This window comes from Argiope bruennichi, chromosome X2 (genome assembly GCF_947563725.1).
Source record: "Argiope bruennichi chromosome X2, qqArgBrue1.1, whole genome shotgun sequence".
Taxonomy (NCBI): Eukaryota; Metazoa; Arthropoda; class Arachnida; order Araneae; family Araneidae; genus Argiope; species Argiope bruennichi.
The window spans coordinates 88,087,366-88,104,485 of NC_079163.1; the positions used below are offsets into that span (position 1 = coordinate 88,087,366).

General features: G+C 27.5%; 1 protein-coding gene across 2 annotated transcripts in view; it reads right to left on the bottom strand.

Moving 5' to 3' along the window:
- Positions 1-17,120, bottom strand: part of LOC129960598 (alpha-N-acetylglucosaminidase-like) — a 159,079-nt gene that overhangs the window by 97,705 nt on the left and 44,254 nt on the right. For both annotated transcript variants that reach the window (XM_056074100.1, XM_056074101.1), the window contains exons 4-5: positions 6,649-6,788; positions 2,639-2,820 (exon numbers count right to left, since the gene is read on the bottom strand). In XM_056074100.1, coding sequence (XP_055930075.1) covers positions 2,639-2,820; positions 6,649-6,788 — 322 coding nt within the window. The remainder of the gene's footprint in view (positions 1-2,638; positions 2,821-6,648; positions 6,789-17,120) is intronic.

Below are 17,120 nucleotides of genomic sequence, written 5' to 3' on the forward strand. Positions count from 1 at the left end.
AATTTTTTTCTTCTTTCGGATATTTTTCTTCGATTTACTTTCTGAGGATTGATTTAAAATTATTTCTTAAACGGCGCAAAAGCTATAAATGATACCGGATTTCAAATAGAAAATTTCAAGAATGATACCCCCATTTCATTTCTTGAACTGAGAACTATTTAAAAATCTAGAGAATTCATTGACTTCAATCTAACTTATCGGAGATATTCACACAAGAAAAAGAAATAAGTATGCATGCTTTCCACTTTTATTTTTCAAATATGAATTAGTTTCATAAACATGGATAATCGCCATTTTCCATACTATAATTATAAAAATATTCTGGGAGCATAAGAAAGACATGATATTTACTTTTTGGTTCATAGAAATTAAAGGAAAATCCATTCAGACCATTTATTTGCTAGCTAAGGACCTTAATATTTGCTAAGGTCAAGACATGCAAGGAAAAGGATATTTTGACCAAGATATCAAATTCATTCCACCTTTTTCATGTTAGATAAAATGTGGATAAAAAACAGAAATCAACCAGGTCTTTTATTCAACAATTTGTAATACTTGGAAATGCCGATTTGATTTCCCGAAACATTTTGACAAAATCAATCCCCATGATTCACTGATCATCAGGTATTGAACGACCAATATCTTGAAAACGAGTACAAAAATCGGTGCAACAAAATTTTTTCTTCTGAGAAACACCATTTTCCGCGGTCGAAGTGATAGCACAAAGCTTTTTGTGATTTTCCTTTTTGTGTAAAAGGAATAAGAATTAATTCATTAAAACTTCCACCAATTGGCTTTCTGTGCTATACATATTCTGATTTAAGTTACAATAATTTCCTGTTACTTATATCAAGGCATCAAAACACCAAAAAGGCAGAACACACACACAAAAAAATGAAAAAGTGTATCCTCTCAACCAAAAGATTATATAATTGATATTATTTTGTTATTCTAGAGCCACAATGGAAAACTAAAAAATTGAAAATTTTTCTCGACTGATAATCTTATATTATCATGGGCTTTATTTTCCAAGTGTCGACTACGGAATCTGGATACAGTAGGGAATTTCCTGGTATCTGAAAGATTTCAAAGTGAACTTCTAATTATAAGCCTTCATAAAAGAAATAGCAAAAATTTTAATTATTTCATATTAAACTAATATTCAGCATTTATTTAAAAATAACGCTCTAGTTATCAAAAACAGTAGAATATGGCATGTTTAATTATAATCGTATAATTTCGGAGTCAGTTTATTGGAAGTTTTAGACATCGAGACCAAAGGGTTCCAGGTTCGAAACTCGATTCCGTTGAAACACTTCCTTGTAAATGAACTTGTGCACGTTAAATCCAGAGTCTCGGTCAGAAAATGAATTAATTATCAGCCATATATAGAATATAGAACTTTTAAAGGACATTGGCCCTCGTTTGCTTTACGTTTTATGGAAAATTTCCAGCAGCCAACAATACATTACTAGGAAAACATATCAATCCTTAAATAATGCTAGTAAAAACACTATCAGAGGTTAGAACCCAAACGAAATCTGATTGCATTTTTAAGTGTCGTTTAATCCATAATAGGCTGATCTTTGTACTTCCGCTCTGTTCTCTAAGTGGTATATATTAAATCTTTCAGTAACGTTTTCAGATATCTTAAGAATTTAACTAGGAGACCTTTTTTCCTTAATTCTAGGCATTTTAATTCTCTTTAAAAATTTTATATAACCTTTTCCTCTTTGGCGGTATAGTTATATATTTGCCAGTTCGAGAAAGTATATATATTAGGTTTCATTATCAAAATATCACTTTTATATCAGATACAATTGATAACTACTATAAATTTATTTATTTTACTGCAGCATAAAACAAATAAACAGTTTAATGTTAAAAGTGATGTCAATTTTTCAGTAACAATAAAAAGTACAAACGCATTTTTTATTAATGCTCTAAATCTAAAAATATTCGTTATAATAAATTGTATCGATGCAAAATAATTACTATTTTTCAGTTTGAAGCTATATTTAACATTAATTAAGGTAGTTTGAAATGGATAACATTCAAGGCAACTTTATTAATAAATGCAAAGAAACCCACACAACCCATATATATACCATATTATATAACCGCAATACGCTTTAATTAGTAGCTGCAGTATTCCAAAATGCTCTAAAGAATAAGAAAAAAATCAGAATTAAAGTTAAAAGATATTTCACTATTAAAAGGAAAATTTCAAAAGAAAATCACTTCAGGAGAAATTATTTTTAGATGACCATACATAAAGCAAAGCAAAATATTTATGACCAATATTATATAACCGAAATACGCTTTAATTAATAACTGCAATATTGAAAAATGCTCTAAAGAATAAAAAAAAATTCAGAATTAAAGTTAAAAGATATTTTACTACTAAAAGGAAAACTTCAGAGAAAAGATTTTTAGATGAAAATACATTAAGCAAAGCTAAAGAATATATGAATATATATAGAAATAAAAGTGATTCTTAGAAGCAATGAAATTTCGTTGATCAAACAGAACAAAGCTAAACTATAAGAAAAATCGATGTCCTAATTCATAAATGTAGAAATTTTCCTATTGCCTGGACCAATCAAAATCCTTCGAGGAGAGGAAAGGTCTTACTTACTTATCGTTAAACCTTATTTTTAGTGTTTGGGTAGGTATTGGTAGCTCTACAGGTAGGCGGAGTTGGTTCCCAGACCAAGATATATGACAGCCGCAAAATTCTTTCAGATAGTGATAGACTCCCGCAGCTGCTGCATATCCTCTTGTTCCCGATATTAGGACTTTGTCATTTTGAGTGGAAATCTGTTGCAAACAGGTATTTATCATTTAAAAGAATACAAGTGGTGCATTCAGTATATAAATCAATCTTATGGGAAAAGTATCAGAATTGATAAAAATGCTTGTCTTTAATGATATATTTGACTCTTATGTGAAATTAAAAAAATCTCGTTAATCATATATCGCTTAACAATAATAATTTGAGAAAATTGTTATCACTAAAAACGAATAAATTGCTGATAAAAGTTTTCTATGGGGTGAATTCTGATTAAAATCGGTTGAAATTTTTCAAGATATGCTTAATTATTGTTTAATTTACATGTATTTCCCTTTATGAGTAGCATGCATATGTATACATAAATATAACAGGCATAATTATAATACTTCTTAATAGCAGTTTGTTTAGTATTGACACTGCCAAGGGCGAAATTGTCTTTCCCTTTACAATTCCTTATAAATTATATCAACATTGCCTCAGAGTGAGAGCCTGGATGAAGTCTAGATTTACTGCTGTGTATCTTGTGCGGTGTGAGCTCTCGCAAGCTCAATCAATCTAATATTACAACATATTACATTATTATATTTTAATTAATACTGTCAATGACTTTACTTGTTTTTTTAGCATAATACAGTCTAAAATATGAAGAAATTCTGCATATATTTTATACATGTGAGACTTAGTTTAAAGTGATAATTATTTATTTTTTGTATTTATGTGTTCATTTGCATAATTTACTGCACATTAGACACAACCACTCTTGAAGTCTGTAATTTCTAAATTTTTTTGATGACCAATGAAAGATAGTTCCAAATTGCATCAATTATTTTTTCATTTAAAGCCTATCCAGATTTTAATTTTCATATGAGAACCATTTCCCTTATTTTATGAATATATAATGCTATTCTAATTATGGCATAATTGAATCGTTCCAATGTTTTTAAAAAATAGTTTTTATTCGATAAATTTACTTTTCGCTTATCCATTCCTAAAAAAAATTTAAAAAAATAAATAAATAAATAAAAATTCCAAAATCACTTTTTACTTTGATGCGATGATTTGCTTTGTATTACCGACTTGTATAAAGCAGTTCATTTCTAACTTAAAAAATTAAAAAGGACATTGATTCTATCGATTTAAATGCTATAAAGTAAGTAACTATAGTAATGTTGCTATAATGTGCTATAATGTTAGTAACTATACTTTGATTGCAATAATATGAATTAATAAAATTAAAAATATTTCTTGTGTTACAGTCTCTAAGTTTCTTTAAAATGGGAATTATCCTGGGTGCTTTATTATTATTACATATTAGAGTAGTTATAATTCCATACATTCCTTTATAAAGGATATCTTGATTAAAATTATCACACGGAAAGTATTTAATCTTTTCATTCATTTTCTACTTTCATTATGAATAGATAATTGTAGTTTCTTCATACAAATTACTCATGAAGGATTACTTTTTGACTACATTTAATGAAGCAAAACTATATTTACAGTCGCTTTTTACTATATTTATACCGCTTATTTAAAGCGGAACTTTATGAATCTTAGTGATTGATTTGTCGGGGACAGATCTCTTTACCAATTCTACTTTTTATAGTTATTTTAGGGTCTGTCTAAATTGAATAAATGCTGAAAGCTGCATACGAATTTCCAACTTCTCTTATATGCTGTTTAAATTAGAGTCATTAGTTGCGCCGAATCAACAATTATTTTAAGTACCTTCTAATTATTTCTCAATGTGCGTCTTATTAAGTTGTTAGAATATTATTTATAACATAATTATATTAATATATTTCAAAAGATAAGTTATATTTTTAGAAATAGTATCAGAAGTTGTTTTATATACTATTCCATTCTGTTTCTACCTCCCTTTCCAAAAGTTCCCTCATCCATTGGTGTAAAAGTGTGGGGAGAATTAACCGATTTCATTCGACCACATTTGGTATTTCCGAAAGGAGCAGAATGTAACGATGCTGATAGCGATAGTGAATAATTGCTATAAATCTAATTATAAAATAAATCCTAAGGGTTAAATTCAAGTTCTTTTTTCAAACTTATCTTTCTTTTTCTTTATCGAAACTAACTCCCAGCTCACTATAGCCTTATCTAATATATGAACTAGAATCAAACGCAGAATTTAATTATATAATGCAAATTAGTTCATTATTGAGCTGCGATATTAATTTACTAAGAAATAAAAGATTTACTATGGGCTGTTTCAGAATAGTCGATTTTATCTTTCAAAATTTTGTTTTAGAAAACAATTTTGAGTATGAATATTTATTGATTTTTGGCAATCAAAACAAAAAATACAAATACTTTAAATCTCATTTCATTAATAACACATATTTTGTTATTTTAAATGGAATTTTATTGAAATGTAACTTATTTTCATTACGTTTAAGATAACTATTCATGGAAACTCGCCTTTGCGTCCGAAATTTAGTAGATTAGAGCTCCAATTCAACTGATAATCCATAGTACTTGTAGAAACGGGCGTTAAATCTGGGTCGGGGATTAAACATCCTCATAATTGCATAGTGTATTAAAGACGAATTAATATGTCGTGCCAGGTAAGGTGAAGGCGTCTGATATGACTACCGCTCAAAATTACGCGATCTGTTTCCAATAAGAATGGTATAGTTTCAAAAATTAGATGTTGGTCCAATATAAAGGTGGTCTTTTTTCAAACATTTAAAACTATTTCGCTTGATTTATTTCAATCATATGAAATTCTACTCATTTCTGTTAACTCATGAAATGTTTGAATATTCATTATTTTGTACAGAGTATCGGTAAATCTCAGAGACTGAGAGTAATTTAATGATATAAATAGCTCGTGAACGAACTACAAAAAGAGAGTATATTTATTTAAATAAAGCGATAATTTTGCGTATTTATTGAATATCTTGACGTAAATAAAATTCTATTTAACACAACTTAAAACATAAATTTTAGATGAAGTAAAATTAATCAAGTAGAGTAGAGTAAATTATGGGAATTACAGGAATTAAAGCATTAGAGGAATTACAGTACTGTCAGGAGCACTTCAGAAAAGAAAAATTGAACATTAAGACGCAAAACCTCAGAGGTATGCATAGAGTAAATTAAATATATAAATAGCTCGTGAATGAATTACAAAAAGGAAGTATATTTATTTAAATAAAGCGATAATTTTGCGTATTTATTAAATATCTTAACGTAAATAAAATTCTATTTAACGCAACTTAAAACCTAAATTTTAGATAAAATAAAATTAATCGAGTAGAGTAGAGTAAATTATGGGAATTACAGTACTGTCAGGAGCACTGCAAAAAAGAAAAAAATTAATATAAGGACGCAAAACCTCAGAGGTATGCATTTCAGGCAAAACGAATGAGACAAAAGAAAAATTAAGCGGATGTAATTGATTGATAAAGCTGCATGATGTGCATTTCTTCTAATATACATTTTGTATCTCTGAACTCTACATTAATTAATACTTGAGTGCGTTTATGAGAGTTGTTATATGTCACTCCTACACCACCAATTCTTAATTAATCTGTATTGTATTATTGATTATTACTCTCTGAAATTTGAATTCTTATATGGTGACGATAGAATTTTATTTAGTCAGGTTCTGCTACCATGCATGCTCTCTTTTTGAAGATTTTTTTCCTTCATTTCTTCTGAATTGCATACCACCAAGATTTGGCTTTTGCTCTAAAATGCTCTGCATGGGATATTTTAATTCTAACAACTTTGCATATAAAAATAAAACATTTACTATATTTTTTCTATCTTTGATATTTCCCTAACAAATTTAGAAGCGTAGATTTAAAAGAATGTCAGAAATGAACTCAAACCTCAAAAGCATCTCTATTGTCTAGATTGTAGTCTACTTCAATCAGAATTTGCTCTGCTTTCTCTGGAATGAGCCTATGTAAAAGTTGCGTAACAGCATCAGCTTCATCGTTGCTTGACCTATATGTGCGTCTTTCAACATCTGTAAGAAAGTGTAATCAAAAATACTTTTTATTCTTCTTTTTTAAAAATATATAAGTATTCATGAACGAAATATTTTATTTGAGGTAAAGAATAAAACAATTAATTTTAAACTGTAAAACAATGGGGAGGTCAAAGATAACAATTCACAATTGATAATGCATTTCGAAGCAAATGTTTCCACACACTTTTATCTTGGATATAAAAATTCAAATGTTTCTAGACAATAAATAGTACAAGTAAAAATAAACTATAGAAAATGTTATTGTTATTTAAAAATTCTAAGATATTACTTTTCAGCATGCTTTGAAATATTCAAAATATTTAAAAATGATGAATCTTGATTTTTTTAGATTGATGCAATTTAATCGACATTTTGTTCTTGTTTTCTGATTGCATGGGAATGTAACGAATTTTGGGTTAAGAAGCATAAGATATGCTCAATTATTATTTTCATCTTCGTACACGGTAACATTTATTTTGAGAATATATATATAAAAAAAATTAATTACATTTTTCGACTAATTTTCGGTTGAAATGTTAAGCTTTTGCTTCAAATATTATTAAAATCCTTTTTAAATCTGACTTTCAATATTTAATTTCACTTTTGTCACTAAACCTAAGTAAAATTAAGTATTGAAAGCATTTTGTGTAGAAAAAGCACTGAAAACATTTTGTATTGTGTTAGAAAGTATAAAGATTTTCTTACACTAAAAAAAAGAATCTTTCTCTAAATCGTCCACATGACAAAATTATCTCGCTTCAGTGCTTCTGCCTTTTATAATGAGCAAACAAAACTCGCAGTCGGGATGATGGGTGCTAAATACAACGTTCAATTCAATGGTTATAAAATAAATTTTGATAAAAATTTCTCAACCAAATTCTCCAATTCTATATATTAATATAACGTCAACAAAACATTGTGTTATGCATATTGCTATTTTCCTTTTTAATCTTGAGTCTTTGCCAGTGTGCTGGAAAACGATGAGAAAATTAAAATTATTCGGTTGATATCGGGTTAAACATATCACTGCAATTAGATTAGTGTGTTCAAAACTCACGAATAATAACATTTAACTGCAATGTCATGATTTCAAAAATATATTACATATCATATGAAAAGATATTGCATATTATATATTTTCAATGAATGAATTCTGTTCATCTGCCAATAGCAAAAAATAGAGAATGCATACATATACAGGATAAAACTGGTATGTTTGCGATGCGATTTCCACTGACATTAAAATTCAAATTACACTTAGTAACAGGATTGTGATTGTTAAAGTATTTTTAATGATTTTAATCATCATTTTTATTCTGAATTGAAATATGCAAAAAAAAACTTTCTACCACTGATAGTTTTTATATAAAAACACTTTTAATTGAATTTTTGGAATCAGGTTATATTTTCGACGACAATTAATTTTTGTGAAACATTATTTTGAATTGAGCACAGCACAGTTGTAGAGACATTAATTTATATGCTTCTTAAATTGAATGATGAAAGAAGCAAATAATTCATGCACCATCATTTTGCGACAATGTGAGAGATATTAGGTTGTTGCACCCACACAGAGCGATTTGTTATAAAGAAACCAGAATTTCTAAAACATTTCTTCAATACAATTTTATTCTACTTTATTTACTATTTTGTATTTAAAATGCAAGTGATTTGTTTTGGTTGATGGTTACTTATGAAAATAAAATAAGAAAAGGATCGTAGCTTTCAATAAACATGTAGAAATGTTATATTTAAATATGAACAGTGATTTATTACTCCCTTGGCTAATCCACCGGGCAGGGGCACCTCAAAGTAAAGATGAGATGCTTCAGGCATGGTGGTTGGATTTCGCCACCCTGGAGACTACACGAAAAAGTGGGGGTCTGACTCCTCCCATCGATGATGGGACGTAATTCCTTAGGGAAGGGTTGTACCGTGGCCGGTGAGGGCGCTTAGCACTCAACCATAGTTCCCGTCAGTGTTGCTGTTGCGCCGGTCCGGTCATTCAGTATTTATTATCCGTGTATCTTCGGGCGGGTCGGGGAGTCAGTAATATGACCACTCCCTTGGTTAAAAAACGTTTTGAACATACTTTCAAGAAATGAGTGTGGAGTTCAGATAAGAGTTAGGCCACTCATATAAGCTGCTCACCTCACGTTAACATCTGGCATATTGGGATAAGGGTTCTCAGCACAAAACTGTCGTCATTTAAATAATTCGGTGCAAACCAGGCGCTAATTCCTTAGACTGATAATTTTTATTGCAAAAATTATAGGAATTAGTGTCAAATTCAAACACAAAGTTAACGCATGAAATTTGACACTTGTTATGAGAACTGTAACTTTCAGTGAAGAGTTACCTATCTATGTAAAAGATAAATCAGAAGCTAGATGATTTTACCTCTGAAAGAAATATTACTTCTTGTGAATCTTATCTAGTGATACCAAATTATTTAAATGACCTCATACAGTGTTTGAAATTGTACAAAAAACAATCTGAACTTTGGGGCTCTGGTTCAAAATTCTGAAAAATATTGTTTGCCAAAAATCAGTATGATAAATATTGTAGAATTATATGTTGCCACTTAAAAGTAACTGGATTGTTAATGCAACTACTTTTGCACTGCAAGCCCAAGTAATTAAATTTTGGGAATAATTTTAATTAAAAAATTTGTTATTTAATTCGATTGAATTTTTAATTTAATTTTTATTAAATTTATTTTCAATGGGAATGAAACAGCAAGGGTCAGAAAAATTTTTATATCTACAAGAGATGACCAAAGAATAAATTATTATTTTTAATTCAAAAAGTAAAATATATTGTATATTTTTCCTTGACCAGCTCTAAAAAGATAAATATATTTCTTCTTTATATGAAGTTAGTTTTTAAAACCTTTGTTAATACAATGAATAATAATGTTGAATTTCAGTTTTTGAGGTAAAAATTCTTCCTTGTAAGCGAAAAGGGAATTCTAATAATGAAATATTTATAAATTCCCAAAATCAATCTGTAAAGTGAATTCGAAAACTTATCTCAGAAAATATTGAGGAGTGTCATTCAAATTTTGTTGGAAATTGTTAAGCATAAAATTTCTATGAGATTTTAGGTCAGTTGCAATACACATACAAAGATAAAGGTTCTCAGTTAAAATATACCTCAAAATAAATTTGTTAGACTCACAGTTGAATTTATTATGTGGGTACTAACAGCAATGAAAATGGAGAGCATTTTCAATAAGATATCTGTATAATGAAAGAGAGATAACAGGGACAATGGAGAAAATAAGTGAAAATTGAAGGGGAATATTTCAATCAGCACAGAAACTGAATATCTCTAGCATTTTATGTGAATAGAATTATAAACATACATATTTCATTTTCATTTAGTTAAATACACAAAATTATGGTGGATGGATCCAAATGACTTAATTATTTTTATTCAATGGGAAAAATTATATTCAAATCAAGAATTGTTCTTATTTACCAGAAAATCGTTAAATTGCGTACTCTAGGATGTTATAAATCTCATGAATGTACTTGTATGTACTTGAATTATCATCCTGTCAAGAATACAAAACATTTTTCATGAACAAACTATATTAATCTGCAAATACCATAAAATAGAAAAATGCCATAAAATAGAAATACCATGAAAAAATAGAAATATGTATATTTATACATAATTCTTTACAACTGACTTGAGATCTTCAGTCTTAGAGCTTTCAGATTAATCAAAATTATTTCTGCTTTTCAATGCATTTGATCCCCATTTTGAGTACTTTATGAGGCCATATTTTTCACCAGTCACTGAGTTAGTCAATAACTTACTTCTTCCTCGTGAGGATGAGAAATGATTCAATGTAAAACCATTCTTAGTTTCAGTTTGTGTTAGCGTCATCACGTGTCTGTGTGGAAGAGGTGGCTTTCGGCTATTTTTTCGAATCTTTTGATTTTTCATTAACTCTGCGCCACAGAAAGTGCTTTTCAATTTGGACGACAGACCATTTTATCAGGAAATCAAAAATATAGTAACTGGCTGGATAAATTAAAGATTTTTCTTAGCAATGAAGTGGGACGAAATGAAAAGATTCATATGTTTACTTTGGATTACCTGCACTCAGTGCCATAAAAGCAGACCCATCATTCGGAGCCATGTTTGTCCACAAACGTTGTTTTCATCAACATGACAAAAGATGAGACAGATAAGTAAAATGTTTTGAGTTTTTAAGTTTAAAATATAGTCATTGAAGCTTTGAACAATTTTTCCCTCTAAAAATGTCATTTAATATTTGAAAAAGAAGCTTTTGCTTTAACAATTCATGGAAAACATGTTAGATCAATGTTTAAAGATGCTCTTTTGAAACATTATAAAAAAGTCCGCAAAAGTCGTTCTTGTGAGTTGAAAATGCTAAAATGCATGTTATAGGAAAAAAGGAAATAATCAAACTATAAAATATGGTTGAAGTGTCAAGATTGGTTTTTGAACTATACAATAATGGCATTGAAATGGCTTGGTGTTTTTATTATAGATAATTGATCCCAATGATTATTCTTAATTCAATAAATAATGGTTTAATTGCAGTTAAGTATATTTCAAAATAAATAATGGACCATAGTTACCTTGCAAGAAAAGAAATAACTCTTGAAATCCTTTTTTTGTTATGATGTTTTTTCTAAGAATATATATATATATATATATATATATATGACATTTTTTCTAGCCAATATAAGGTAATTTAAACAATAAAATATTATATACTAACTTAAACAAATTATTTAATAAAGATGTCAGAATGAATGGAAGATGAAGTATGAGTTTTAGTGTGTATCTGTCCATGAAATTGATTTCCGTTTTCTGCCCTAATGAAATTCTGTCAGGTAAATCCATGAAATTAAGTTCGGATATAAGATCTACCAAAATAATATTTTCTTAAGATTCAGTATTCCTATTTTACAAACTTAACAGTTTTTTGTTTTCTTTCTTTCTTTCTAAGCCTAATGAATTCTGTTTATACGCTAACGACGAGGAAACAAATTCGAAACTGTTAAGTTACGGTAACAGTTATGTTCAAATCTTTGGGAAGTTAAATTAATTTTCGTATTTACATAGTTTATGTTTTAATACTAATTTTACATCGCTAAAAGTTTTTTTCTAAAATAATAAATTTATACGAAAATGGTCGCAAATTATTATCTAATGCATATATCACTAATCATTTTACAAACTTTTTGCAAAAAGAAAAGTCAATTTTCAAAACGTTTGGCTTTTAATAGATAAAATTCCATTTCATAAGCATTTTTCAATCTATTTTGTGCAAATAATAATAATAGTAATAATAATAAATATTGTATAATATTTTTCAAAAACTTCAGCCTGAATGTATTCATGTACCTTAAAACAGATCGAATCCAGATCCATGTTTATTTGTAATTACTTTATTGGAAATTTCGCCTTCTAGTGCTTTAAATTCCTTCAAGTGAATAATAATCAATGTAATTTTAAATATATATATATAACTAAAAACAAATATGAATTCAAGTGAATAAAAAATATTTTTTCAAAAAAATTACAGAAAATTGATTGTTATAACTATGCATCTCTTTATACTCTGGAAAATTATACGCATACAACCTTTTCTTTACACTCAATGTAGTTTGGTTTTGCTTTCTCCCACATTGTGCATGCAAATTTTGAATTATTGCTTTAATTCATCATGCTTCCATTCCGATGCAGGACATTTAACTTTTTATTCTGGTTAGTATCTATTTTCTAATGTCCTAGTTCGTGAAAACATAATTGCTACTTCTCGATTAAACTCCATATGAGTAACTTGTTTTGTTTTTTCTGTCTAATGCAATATATTTCAATACCATTATGCAAATATATTTCAATGCCATTCCTTACTTTTAAGCAGTGGAGGAAGGTACAACACAGCTTATGCAAATGATCAATTTTGCCCATACCAGAATTATATCTATGAATCAAATTTTACTGTCCCATGCACATATTTTTCTTTTGTGCGTGAAAATATCTTTAAGTTAATTGTATCGAAAGAGACAGTCACAACAGAATTATCATTAAAATGATACATAAATCTAATTTCTCTACAATTGCAATCAAATGCCCGAGATTACTGATAAAAATTACATAATTTTTACCAAAATTAAGGGAATTCTTATAATGCAACTGAAAATAATTCTCCTTTCTAAAATGCAGGAAAGTTCATCTTTCATTTTCAATCACAATATGATAATTCTTTTCTTTTACAGAATAATGATAATTAAAAAATCTTATTAATTGTGAATATTGAAGGTTAAACTATCTGTCTGGATTTGAATACAATTTTTAAAAAATAACGCATAACATATTTATAGTGTTAGCTTATTGAAATAATTTTAAAAAATCACAATTAGAAGATATATATATATATAATATATAATCTGGAATTTCAGCAACATTTTCAATGCTAAGAAAATGAGCATAAAAAATAATGTAGATATTTAATTTTCATCCTAAATGTTCTTCTTATCAAATTATCTTGTCTATAACAGACCACAAGATAAGAATTATTTGAAAAATAAATGTTTTGTGAACATTCGAAGCTTTAGTTAATGATTATTTTGCCAATATTATTCTATGTTTTGAACTGAAAATGACTGAAACATGAATAAAATCTTAAAATCCTGAAACATGAAAATGACTGAAACATGAAAATGACTGAAACATGAATAAAATCTTAAAATCCTGAAACATGAAAATGACTGAAACATGAAAATGACTGAAACATGAATAAAATCTTAAAATCCTGAAACATGAAAATGACTGAAACATGAAATAAAATCTTAAAATCTGGGGTATTTTACACCGTCAAAGAATTTTGATACATGTATCCAAAATTTCACAAATTTACTTTTGAGTATTAACATTTTTCGTGATATCATTATCATAGTGAAACATTTATTCTCCATAAAATGCATTGAAAAATATATTTCCTCATTTGTTGATATAAATACTGTTCCCATGTCTTTTTAGCCGTATAGCCTGATGTAAGTAAACTGTGGTCAAGACTTAAGTAAACTGTAAGACAAGACTTAATTTAAAATTTTTAAATATTATTTTCGGGAAATGTCTTTGTAAAAATGGAATAAATTATCCACTTCTGGTTTGAAATATCTCTATTGCTGGATTTACTTTTATCTGTTGTTCATTATTAAAAATGTTGCATATGTAATATTATTTTACATAGATTAAAAATAAAACCTGTTTTAAAATCTAAAAATTTTCCTTTATTTTTAAATCATAAAATAAAACTGGAATTTTTCTCTGAAAAGCACCTTTTCATCCTAGTCGGATGATGTATGATGTACCTAGTCGGATGATGTATGATGTACCTAGTCGGATGATGTATGATGTACCTAGTCGGATGATGTATGATGTACCTAGTCGGATGATTTATATTACCTTGATGAATTAGAGCAAATATATTTCTTATTTATGTTATTCTATCAATGTGCACCTTTTTAATTATGTTTATAGATTTTTAAAAGTTTTGGATTATTTCATCGCATTTTTACAAACACTACTGTTTATAGTGATTGCGAACGATAACTGAATTAGAAATAAAGTTCAAACATTAGATTTTAAAGATCTCAGAGGAAGTTTCGAAAGCCACATTTAAAGTTTCGAATAAAAATTTTTCAAAATATAACCCTCAAAGCCCTAACAATTCAGATATTGCACTTTTGGAAAATTATAGTAATAATGGACTCAAACGACCATCAGGAAAACTCATTAAAGGAATCTAAATAAAAATGATAAAGATAGCACTTAAAAGTTTAAATGTTGCAGTTAAATTATAATTTCTTTCATTCAAAGGAGTTTCCCGACGGAATATTTCCAATAAATGCAAATACACTTCATGTCTTGGGATTCTACTGATACCCTTCAGGGTTTCCGAAAACTTGCGCCATGAAAATGTTTGATAGTTAAGCTTTTCAAATGTTTAACGCGTAAAACTTTTTGAGCATAATAATTTTGGAGTTCATATTCAAACTAAGAAAGAGAAAATATTTGGAATAATTTGTAATTTACCGTTATTCCATATTTTTTCCACCCCCATTAGCTGGAGGTCAACATCTCAACTTAATAACGGGTGTGATCGTATGATCTCACCATTACACTTTTATTCTCAGTTGTGTGTTGGTACTTTTGTAAATATCTGGTAAAGTATTTAGAACTTACATTAATTGGATATATTTAAAAAAATATTTTATGGATTATCTTATTTAAATATCATAAGTACAATTGGTAATTAATGGCATTTACTAAATTAATTGATACGATGTAATTATTACTAATGAAACACGTGACGTAGACTTAGTCTTTCAGATAAGAAATTAGAAATAATTTATAACTTCATTTAAAAAGTATCATAATCTATTTTATTAAGTATTTTAGGATATTTTATAATTGAAAATGTTTATATAGTTGTTTAAAATTCACTCTAACCGTTTCCATTGTTCGCCCTTCTGTTGGATGACGTTGCCCACGCACGCCTTGTTGCAATTTACTTTATTGTAATTGAAATCGCAAAATATTTTTGGTTTAATATATTGTTATTTACTTTTACTCTTCATTATATGCATTTTAAATAATATAAATTAATCATTAATAGGAAATTTTAATAAAATTATATAGTGACTTGGGCGTTGGTCGGCAGCCATTTTTTTAACCAAGATGTCCGCCATTGTTGAAGCCTATGGCGATTATTTTTCTAATTTATTATTTTAAGTCAAGACAATCTCTCCTGGTACTAAAATCATTGTTTTAACGCATTTATAAGTCTCAAAATTAGAAAAAATTTAAAAATTTTTTTTTAATTAAATGTAATGATTTGAAAACTAAAAAAATGCTTTGTTCCTGTAATGGTAGCAGAAAATAATCTTATATTTTAAATAAAATATCTTTTAACCAAGTTTTGGTTAAAACTGATAAAAATTTTGCTTTACAGGTTCTTTTATAAAATGAAATAGCCAGAGAAATAATAGTTATAAAAAATTTTAGAATAAAAGACCTTTTTATTCTTTGTTAATATTTGTTTATTTATAGAAACATTTTCATGCTCATTTGAAATTAATTTTCATAATTTTTCTTCTTTATATTAATTATTTTCTTCAAAGTATTTTATTGCAAAGAAAAAAAGCAGGGTTAATTCTAAAAAAATCATAGCTATATTATGTATTATATCATCAAATTTATAACATCAATAGTCATAGTTTATTAAATGAACTTGCTCCTCTTGAGATATTCCTCCAATTTGCTGATTTGATAGTGATTTGGGCGTTGGCAGGCAGCCATTTTTTTTAACCAAGATGTCCTCCATTGTTGAAACATATGGCAATTATTTTTCTAATTTATTTTTTTAAGTCAAGACTATCTCTTCTGGTACTAAAATCATTGTTGTAACGCATTTATAAGCTCGCAAATTAGAAAAAATTAAGAAATATTTTTTTAATTAAATGAAATGATTTGAAAGCTAAAGAATGCTTTGTTTCTGTGTTGATAGCAGAAATTAATCTTATATTTTAAATAAATTATCTTTTAACCAAGCTTTGGTTAAAACTGATAAAAATTTTGTATTACGGGATGTTTTATAAAATGAAATAGCCAGAGAAATAATAATAAAAAAAATTCTTGTTTATCAAACTTTACAATTTTCTTTATAATCAATTGCTGGTATCTTATTTTTAATATCTTTTTATTCTTTGCTAATATTTGTTTATTTATAGAAACATTTTCATATTCATTTGAAATTAATTTTCATATTCATTTGAAATTAATTTTCATAATTTTTCTTCTTTATCTTAATTATTTTCTTCAAAGTATTTTATTGCAAAGAAAAAAAAACAAAACAAAAAAAACAGGGTTAATTCTAAGAAAAATTATTAAGAAATTGGATGTTATAAATTTGATGATATAATACATCATATATTTGATGATATATTGTGTATTATATCATCAAATATATAACATCAATAGTCTAATTTATTAAATGAACTTGTCTCTCTTGATATATTTTTTCCTTCAATTTGCTGAGATTTATATTATTACTCTCATTGAAACTGTAAAATATTTTTGATTTTATAAATGATGATTTTCTCTCTGTTATGCCCGTTTCAGATGAAATAAATGGATTATTAATAGGAAATTTTGATAAAATTACATATATATTGACTTTGGCGTTGGCCGACAGCCACTGTATTAACCAAGATGTTCGCCATTGACAAAGCATGTAGCAATTATTTTTCTAAATTATTATTTTAAGTCATG